Here is a 10,644-nt window from a genome sequence, read left to right on the forward strand (position 1 = left end):
ATTTATGTTTTTCACATGATGGTATAGGGAATTGATCCAGCAGAAACAGGAATGCAAGGAGTAGTAGCAGTCAGTAACTCTCGTTTGAAAGTGCACACATATCACTTTTCATGTGGACTATCAGTATTCATATGCAACTCAAATAACATGTGGTTACACATGGTTTATACAACCTTAAACTAATTAAATTTAGAGAACATATGGTAGCTGACGGTAAGGGCCTATACTGTATGACAAGGGATATCCAGCATGATATAGCGGACATGCTGACACTGATGACGGACAAAGATTCATGGCATGGCATTGTGAACTCTATCTCAGATGCATCTGCTGAGTAGTAGCAGTAGCAGTAGCAGTAGCAGTAGCAGTAGCAGTAGCAGTAGCAGTATAGCTGTAGCAGTAGCAACAGCAGCAGAAGCAGCAGCAGCACCAGCAGCAGCAGCAGCAGCAGCAGTAGTAGCATGACAATACGAAACGTGCGCATTACCATGGCAGGGCTGACGTTGCCACCGGTTGCTAGCGACTTGAAGTGACTGCTGCCGTAGACTAGCTTCACATCACCGATGTCCAACATCTCCAGCTCCTCCTCTCGCCGGATGTCGATCACGTGCAGCCTCTCCATCGTATCCAGTGCCAGCATAGTCTTAGCATTCACCCACTGCCAAGATAAGAAGCAGGAAATTGGTAACTTAATGCCAATAAATGCATCACGATTTTTTGTACCTCCTTGCAGCTTACTAATAACATATACTATAACATAACTATAACCTATGCATAAGGTTCAAGATAAATAAAACATCCAGATATTGTGCGATAATTTCAACGTAACAATTAATGGGGTAATTAAAAGTGAGGAAGCGCTGCATGAAGAGCTAGTTTACTGAAATCTTCAAATATTCTAACATGTGCTAATTCCAACACAATATTTTAATAATAAAGTGAATAAAGTGCAATAATTTTACAATAAATTGTATTTACTTTTTGTGTTCAGGTCAACTGATTTGCATGATTTGTTACTGATATAGGATTAGCGAGTTATTTTGTGGCAAGCATCATATACTGCCACAACAACCCTTCCAACATTTTATAGTGCCCAAAATAGTAACCATAGTAATCCTAATTAAGAATTATATTGAAAAGTTCATTCATTTACTGAAGATTCCTGGAGATCTCTCAAACTGACAAACAGCTTCGTGACTCAATTTTCGATTAGAACCCAAAATGTGGAAGTCACTATAAGCTATCACGTATTCCCTACTTTTACCTACTACGGTTACTTTAACCTACCATTAGGCCGAGTAGCACATAAGACATCACCATCTTCTGCAAGAGGACAAATGTTACGTTGTCTGAGGTGGGACACTCAACCTGTGAACAGTCGTATGATATCTTATAATTTTATACAAATAAGTTGAAAAATGAACCAAGTAATTAACGTTGATGTTTACGAATTCTATTACTCAAATAAAATGCATCTGGCAAATCAAACAATATATGTCATTTATTTCATGCACTTTAAACGTTCAATGTGAAGCTCAGTATAGCTATTTGTGCAGGCCTGTAGGAAGATAAGAAGACAAGCAGCATCACCAGTATATACCTGGTAAAAGTATATGTTGTTTCCCCGGCCAAAGGCCAGCACCGGTTCGAGGCTTCTCTTGCCGCCCTGTTGAATGACGACATAGTGCCATACCACGAGTGGCAGTGTACTCACATCACCCTTCAACATGCAAAGAAAACAATTGTAAAAAAATAAAACAAACTTTCTCTGGTTAGTATGCTTAGTCTCACTAGTGGTAAACTTTGCCAATATCACGATTTTGCATAGTTTTACAAAATCGTGACTGAATACTAATACAATGCCATGGCTATTCTCTCTCCAGCTTAAACATGATGGAGGTATTTGTGGTGGATAGAACTTTAACAATTACTGGATTAATCAAAGATGCTTGGAGATACCATAGAAAACACTGTAGCATAACGAACCATTTAAATACGGATATTAGACATGGAAGTGACAGGGCCATTTCCAGGCGTAAGAGTCAGCATGGCAGCTAAAACAATCATGTTCAGTGCAGTTATCATGACCAAAGAGTAACTACAGTGCCACCTCTAGTCATATTTCATAATATTAGTGTTAGGTATATTACGTTAGCCATGTTACAAAACTAAATCCATGTAAATATTATTTAAATATGTGCTTATATGCACCTATATAGCAATCATATGTCATCAAGGAACAGTAACAATTATAGACCAATAAGTAACGATGATCAAATTTTGTGATCTATCAATAGAATCTTTTTAAAATGATATCCATTGTCAGGTTGTTCCTTAAACGACCTCACCTATCAATACATCATTACAGTAGGTAATACATCATTACACAGATCACTGATAAAATTCACACACAGCTAGTGTACCTTTAGAGGATGATGAAACAGAACTCGAAGTTTAGGTCGGATTGTGATGACAATGACTTTGGATAAGGTCGCAAGAGCAACAATGCTTAGGTCATCCAGTACATGATCTTGCAAAAGTCCTCCATGTAGTGGCACAATGCAGCACACCTCACCGCGACTAAAGTGTATAAAAAACATGACTTGGCTCACAATATTCACTTCAAAGCGCAATAATTATAAATTTGCTTTTATTATTTTTTTAAGTTAATTAATATCATTTGGATGCTGGAAGGCCATTTTGTTTATCAGCATCGGTAGTAAATTCTCTTATCACACCAGACTGCTCCTATCCTATCCTTTATGAAATTAACTTTAGATATCAGAACTTTTCATATAAATAACTAACATCAAAACTATTTTTAAAGATTTCCATGCCTTATTATTATTTAATATATTGCAATTTCCATCACCTTCCAGAGAAAATACAGGTCGAGTCACTACTTCTGACACCCATTAAACGCTTGAAATTGAGCTCAAACACAGATCCACCACTATCACTGAAGACAGCCACAGTATGATCATCTGTGAACTGAAACACGATAACTTTCGCTATTAAATAGCAAAAGCAAATGGCCCTTTTAGTTAAGGTATCTCACATATTTCAGTAGACATCCACAGTATGGTCATCTAGCTGCATGTGAACTGAAACACAACAACTTTCGCTATTAAACAGCAAAAGCAAATGTCCCTTTTAGTTAAGGTATCTCCCTTATTTCAGTAGATATCCACAGTATCATGAGTATGGTTATCTGTTAACCAAAATAACACGTTAGCATTGCATAGGTCTATCAGTAAGGTAAAGCATAACGCATTTATCTGCAGTACAGGACAACCTGTCTGGATATAATAATTGTGTGTGTGTGCATTGCATAAGAATAAATCAGTACACACATTTACCCATGTGTGCACGACAATACAATTACAATTACAACTAGACAGAGTGCACTCACAGAGAGTGCATACTTCCGCCAGCGACATACGCCATACGCCATACGCCATACGACTCACGAACACACGAATAACCGACGATATATGCCAGCGTACTGACATGTACACGCTGGCTTGCTGCTTGCTCGCTCGTAGCAGCCGCTCGTTGCTGCTGCTCGCTCACATGTACACGCTCGCTGTCTTGCTGCCACTCGCTCGTAGCAGCCGCTCGTTGCTGCTGCTCGCTCACATGTACACGCTCGCTGCGCTGGCTGGCTCGCTTGCTCGCTGGCTGACGCGCTAATATCGATCGCGCGAACACACGAACACACGCACACGAGAGCGAAAACATAACCTCCTCCAACTTCGTTGGGCAGAGGTAATTACAATACAATACAATTACAAGTATTGTAATATATGTTTACCTGTAGGTGCAGCACAGCACTACCGGGAGGGTGAGCATCAGTGATTACTCTAAGAAGCTTGCCAGCTACCAGGTCCCACATGGTGATCTGATTGAACAGCAGCACAATATTAGAACCGCAACAACCCATTTTAAATAACCACGTACAGCAGAAATCTGAAAATCTGGACTGCTCGGGGATAGGGTCAGTTAACTTCAAAGTTAAGGAGGGATAAAGCGGAAATGACCAGGTAAATTTTGATAGTTCATTCATTAGCAAATACAGCATGTTTCATTTATTAAAACGAGCAGTTTTAAAGATGAAAGTGTCAATGACACTGTAGCTCACCACAAAAAAGGACACAAATGAGTGAGTGAGAAGAAGTCAGTTTTAATTGAGCAACCATCGATGTACATTATAGAAACTAAGAGTATATATGGGAGAACTCCCATTATATACTCTTGATAATTATATGTGTAATTTTTTATGTGGAAATAAATGTTTGAGATGTGAAAGTCTGAGATGAGGGCGAGTGATGGCGTTACACCTAAATGATCGCCATTTAACATTTTTATAATATTCAGATTTAGGCACTGCCTAAAAGTAGAGCTCCCGATGTGTAACGTGTAAGATTGAGAGGATACGCTTATTCCACGTAGCTGCTATATACCACGTTACAATGGTGTTTCCCTGCCCATAACACAACTTTTGTCAAAGGTTAATTGGTTGCATGGAAATGTTTACTTCGTATGAGTTTTTCTAGGCAGTAGCACATGGTTGCCATCTGTATATCGCAATAATAATTTATAAACCAAAATGAATCACAATTTGTGACGGTAGATGGCGCTATACCCGCTTTGTAGCAATGGCATTCGAAATAAATAGATTATGCTGCGTTCCGACATGTTTTGTAAAACTTTACTCTAATATAGACATTTTATCGGCAGGCTGGAGAGGAAATAACAATATTGCATTGAAGATATTGTCAATGAAATCTTGTAAAACGAACCAGACGAGTGTGACACCACAGACTGTTTGTTATCTGCGTTTTTTGCATAAATTGCATAAACCTACCTAATTTGCATAATTTTTTATTAAATATCAAAACCCCTAGCCCTTATTCATTCACATACCAAAAATGAGCAAAATCTGTTGAACCTGAACTGACTAATGGCAATTCCCATTTTTCGCCAAAAATCGCCGCGGCTCGAAAGTACGCCGAATGGCGTGCTCCAAAATAGGACGTTCCATATGGGAGCATAGCAGTAATAACTACACCCAATCTCAAACATGTGGGTCAAACGGTTCCTGAGTTATCGTTGACCGAAACCAAATGTTGACGAACGGACGGACAGACGGACGGACGGACGACGACCCATGGCAATAGCTCAGCTTGACGATGTCAAGGTGAGCTAAAAAGAGCGTGCAATGCTTGCAGTCATGTTTAACAAATGCCGCAGAGCGACAGCGCTCAACTGACGTGTACTGTAGCCGGGTACACTTCTGATAAAATCACTGGCAGCCGAATCAAGTGCGCCCTCCCGCCACCGCGTTCGCGCTCAGAGCATATATCTAGGATACTATTACTACTAATACAGATCTAAAATCTATGATAGGCTTTGCTATACCGGTAGTACAGTAATAAAGATACAGCTGTGTAACTTTAATGACTTCGCTATAAAACATGTTATCATGGATTATGCATAGAGCGTGAGCGTAGTGGTGGTGGTGGGGGAGGGTGGGGTGGGAGGGTGGGGGAGAAGGTGAGGGAGGGGCGGGTAGAGGGGGTTCTAATAGCAAAAGCAGTTCAGTCCTTTGTTGACAGTCAACAAATCCATGTGTAACCCTCCTCTTGAGGGTCAAAAGGTTATCAGACACTTACTCTTCGCACTTCAGCGGAAAGTAGATTTCATGGTCCTTTCAATAAAGTGATAAAAATGGTAGGTCAGTGCTGAAACAAAAAAGTTTTTCACTCGGTCCATTAGACCATGTCCTCAGAAAATGTCTGATATCTGACCTTTCCCCCACTGCCCTTTGACCTCCAATTTCACGCTGGTGATGGGTTTCCTTCCCATCACACTATATATCGAATATTAAGAGAGTCGGTCAAGCCGTTGAGATTTGTGCCGCAATTCCATATTTCCTCCTATACCTTAAGTTAAGGGGGAAATATTCCCCCTCCATTGACACATCTTGACCTTTGACCCTTGACCCCCCAAATTCGACATGCTGAGTCTTTTTCGCGATTCCCCCCCCCCCAAACGCCCTGAATATCAAGACCGTACGTCGAGCGGTAAAGATTTGTGCCATAACTGTTGACATACGGACGGACGCACAGACGGACATTCATGCGATTCTACAAGCTGCATCCGACTTCGTCAGCTGAGCTAAAAATGAACAGAAAAGGTTTTCGAAAAGTCCGGGTTCTCAGGTGGTCCGGATTTCTGGCATCCGGATTTTTGTATACATTAAGACAAGTGGGTACCATACCTGCCCCTTCGCGTGCCCCACGAGAAGTCGTGAGCAGTCGCTGTTCATTCCCAGTGCAGACACGGAGCCATACAAGTCTCCTGATGAGGTGACGTTACCCAGACACCACTTCAGTACTTGCTGGGGGTCAAAGACTAGCACAAGCCCATGAGTAGTACCAATAGCTACCAGAGCAGACACTGCCTAAAAAGAACAGTTAAGAATGTTTAAGAATAAAACAACTCTAGGTTTCTGTATTATATTTAGTTCAAATTGTAGTTTTTACTCATCCTATATATATTTTATTGTTCTTATGTTAATGAGAAACAAATGAACTATAAACCAGATTCTTCGAAATAACTGGTGTGTGCTATGAATGACGTATTTGTTTGGTTTTCCTGAGTCATGTCACAAGTTGCAATAATAAAGTTCATTTGCATTTGATACATAGAAATTACAATTTTTATTCATTAAAATGATAAGCAATGATCATAAAATGATGTTATATTTCAACTTTAACTCCTAATTTAAGGCAAAATGATCTATTTGTTACATTTGGATTTTTATGGTTCAGTACTAGACCAAGATAAATGTAAAATCATTCTTATAAAATTTTCACTAGATTTAGAATTTACAAAAAAGAAAACTATATGTATCAGGACCAATAGGACACACAAGGACAATTTTGTAAATCATGCACCAATTTGCTCAAATATTTACCAATGTGACATATAGACGTATGATACAAAGTATTCATTATTCTCTTTCACTTACACAGAAAAGTTTGCAAGTATTAATGCATTTTAACTGACTTCTGATTTTATCATTTACCATTGCACTTGGTGCACCAGCGTTCACCCTGTCACCAGCTGACAACATCTGTGACGATATGCCACGTAAAATAACATGACGTAATACGGATCCATGCACAGGATACTGAATATTCCTCTGCCGTCTGAAAATGCACAAACAACTCTTATCAGATTATCTGCTCATGCAGTCACCAGTTCCACATTATAAAATATGCAAAAAGTATTGAGAGTCGATATCTACTCTACCGGGTCTGTGCTGGGTTACCAATCAAACAATTAACAGGCACAATCCACCATGCTAGTGGTAGCTTACATGTTTCGATTAGGTGTTGACCTGTCACTTGAGGATTCTGTGTGAAGCCCACTTGCTAGATCACTGGTCACTGATGCAGTTTCACCCTGATCGTGAAACATTCCATCTTCCTCAACACCCGGCAAGTCATCCGGCTGTAAGCAAGGCTCATAGGGTCTCTGCCGGAACGTACCCTGGGTATGGTCCGGTATACCGGAACGTACCCTGGTAACTATTTGATATGGTTAGGGTTAGGGTTAGGGTTAGGGTTAGGGATAGGGTTAGGGTTAGGGTTAGGGTTAGGGATAGGGTTAGGGTTAGGGAGTAGGCGTAGGTGACTCCCTAGACTCGTTAGTGGAGTAGGCGAGGTACGGTCCGGCATATTAGATAGTACCAGGGTACGTTCCGGCAGTACCCTGGGGGACATAGACCCTCTCAGCGTAAGCAAGTCAAACAACCCTATACAAACCCCAGTCTCCCTCTGTGGTTAAGTTTCCTAAGTGTGATAAGTTGGACTTTATAAGGCTATACATTATACAATGACATTGCCAGTTTAACTAGATATTTTCTTGTTTACAAGCAAGCACTCTATGTAACAAGTAATGCGTTATAAATTAATGATTGTCATGCACCTGCAAATGTTACCTCATTCATAATGCTTTCCAAAGTAGGTGGCGATGCCACACATGGTAAATCAAACTCAGTATCATCAATCTGAAAAACATCAGGCTAACGTAAAGAATAGGTAATGATAACATTAAACCACCTATCAGCAGAGAATGACCGTGTTCAGCTATACATACCATGTTGATTTCCCGCCATTTGTTAAAACTAAAAACAAGTGCCGTGTATCGAGCGACACGGCGGGGCTCATCTAACATCTACTGCCGGTTGACTCTGTGGCATGGATGGTGGTGGGATTCTTTTTTAGTAAACGCCTGTTAGTCCCATAAATGAGTTCACATACGCGCCAAAAACTAGTGGGAAGGCACAGCGGATGGGCTTATAATAGGAGATCTCTTTCTCAAGGATATGTTCGTTTGAGCATCGTTTATGAAAGTTGCCACGAGATGGCGCGTACGTTTAAGTGTCTTAAGATTAAAGATGGAAGCTCCCATCGTACGTAGTATAGCAACAACTATTTGCAAGACAGAATAGGTAAGCATCATCATCATCATCATCATCATCTTCGTTTATAGTCCATCTTTTCCCGTGCCTGGGGTTGGACTTAACTAAGCACCTGTAACTAATTAACGCAGGCAAAAACTACACAGTACTATCACCACCACATGCACTGGCAGTGGCCACTGGCAGTGGCATAAGTTACATGTAACACACTGACAGTACAGAATGCCATAGAAATTATACGATTTAAAATCGCATAAAATTCGCCACCTGTTGGCGGCAGGAGTAAGATAATATAGGATGCTATATTATATCCTATATTATATCATACACTATATATATTATCCTATATATATACACGTATATATATACACACATATATACACACTATATATATACACATATACTATGTTATCCTATATTATCTTACTCCTGCCGCCAACAGGTGGCATTCTTGTCAACAGACAAGACCATTCCTCACACTGCATAACAACAGTTCGGAAGGCGAGGAAAGCTAAGCCACAAGCCTAGTCAAACGCTATGAACCATGTGTGACGTTCAAAGCTATATCTCCATAAAAAGAAGAGGTATGGAAACTAAGTAAAGTTTGAGTGAGAGGTGGATGTCCAACGCTAATTTAGATGAAATTTTTATCGAGTTGCACGTAATATATCATCGGTAAAATTAGGCAAGCAAATGTTGAATTTCACGTGTTTTGGAGTGTCATACTCCTCCTATATTATCTTACTCCTGATACTATCGAACAAGGTTAGTCAAGAATGACACCGACAGATGCCTGAGATGGGAATCAAGACTTAAAATTAAGACTTAAAATTAAACTAACAAGAGCAATAAAATTATTTGGCCAAATAAAATTATTTCCCTACCTATATACCTACCCTATTTTATTCAAGGACGTAACCCTAAACAAATTTTTTTTAGGCCTTTTATCCTATTACAATACATGTTTCGTTCAGTTCATTCCAACGCATCAATTATTTTAATATTGGACGACGGTCAAGTGCACAAGACTTAATTTCTTCAGTACGCGCACGACGGTCGGGTAAACAAGACTTAATTTCTTCAGTGCGAGCACGACGCTCGGGTAAACAAGACATAAATTTCTTCACTGCGCGCACGACGGTCGGGTGCGCAGCACCTTTTTTCATCACTTGGTACCCGACGGTCGTGCGCGCAACGCCATTTCCATCACTCGGTACCCGACGGTCGTGCGCGCAATGCCATTTATCATCACTCGATACACGACGGTCAGGTAAATAATACATTCCTTCTATAAATTCTAGCTATTAATAAATATATTATAATTATTAATATAACTATTATTTATATACCGGTAGTTATTATTAGTATATAATACTAATAGTATTAATAATAATAGTTAATACTAATTATAGACACATCATGTCACATGTCTTAGACCTCTGTGAATTTTGAGTCTATTGAAGCACGATTAGTCTAATTAATTAGCAAATATGCACGCGCGGTATCGCTCATAGGCTAATACACGCGCGGTTATGACCGGTGAAACGAAACGTCACGAATTCTATTTTTATCCTCCAATCACAGGTCGGAGCAATTCCTCTGTTTAGACGCATGTGTTATCAAATTGTTGACGGTTTCTGAGAAATGCCATGCTAAAAATTAGGCTTACTTCAATAATATCAAGAGATAGTGCATCGTCATGTTGACTTTCCCCGTTACTATCTTCGTTAACGTTTTCAGCAGAAAATGCTTGCGGCGCCTGCATACTATCCATTGTGTCATATGTTCAGTTCTAATGTGATTATAATTTCGCAAACAAGTGAGCCGACTTGGGAGACAAAATTTGACATCTGACTGCACATGACGTCACTTCCCGTGGTCACTTCCCCCGAGCGTAGAAGGAGGGTGCCGCTACGTGGCAGCACTAGTCACTTCGTGTGGGTGTTGCTCAAACTCCACGACAGATGGCGCTCTCGCTCTGGCTCAATTCTACTGCTGAAAGTATTATCCTGTCGAGTATTATCCTGAGTGTGCGAAGGAGCACTGCATGCAGTTTGGGTGTTGCTATCCCCCGGGCGTGGAGGGAGGTCACGTGACAATGTTGACGATGACGTTAACCCTAACGGTAACTCTAACTACAAGACCTCCGA

At 40.2% G+C, this 10,644-nt stretch overlaps 1 protein-coding gene across 2 annotated transcripts in view; it reads right to left on the reverse strand.

The window, feature by feature from the left end:
* The window catches only part of LOC106815821 (vacuolar protein sorting-associated protein 8 homolog), a 31,582-nt gene extending 21,220 nt beyond the window's left edge, over nt 1-10,362 (reverse strand). Inside the window, exons 1-11 of one of the 2 annotated variants that reach the window (XM_014820332.1) lie at nt 10,164-10,362; nt 8,012-8,080; nt 7,388-7,521; nt 7,094-7,217; nt 6,284-6,466; nt 3,815-3,901; nt 2,873-2,991; nt 2,424-2,580; nt 1,601-1,720; nt 1,288-1,323; nt 488-658 (exon numbers count right to left, since the gene is read on the reverse strand). In XM_014820332.1, the coding sequence (XP_014675818.1) occupies nt 488-658; nt 1,288-1,323; nt 1,601-1,720; nt 2,424-2,580; nt 2,873-2,991; nt 3,815-3,901; nt 6,284-6,466; nt 7,094-7,217; nt 7,388-7,521; nt 8,012-8,080; nt 10,164-10,268 (1,305 nt within the window). In that variant the 5' untranslated portion in view covers nt 10,269-10,362. Of the gene's footprint in view, nt 1-487; nt 659-1,287; nt 1,369-1,600; nt 1,721-2,423; nt 2,581-2,872; nt 2,992-3,814; nt 3,902-6,283; nt 6,467-7,093; nt 7,218-7,387; nt 7,522-8,011; nt 8,081-10,163 lie in introns of both variants that reach the window. The other variant, XM_014820331.1, reaches the window with a different exon arrangement.
* Nucleotides 10,363-10,644: the final 282 nt, after the last annotated feature.

Source organism: Priapulus caudatus, unplaced genomic scaffold, assembly GCF_000485595.1.
Source record: "Priapulus caudatus unplaced genomic scaffold, Priapulus_caudatus-5.0.1 Scaffold1209, whole genome shotgun sequence".
Classification (NCBI taxonomy): domain Eukaryota; kingdom Metazoa; phylum Priapulida; class Priapulimorpha; order Priapulimorphida; family Priapulidae; genus Priapulus; species Priapulus caudatus.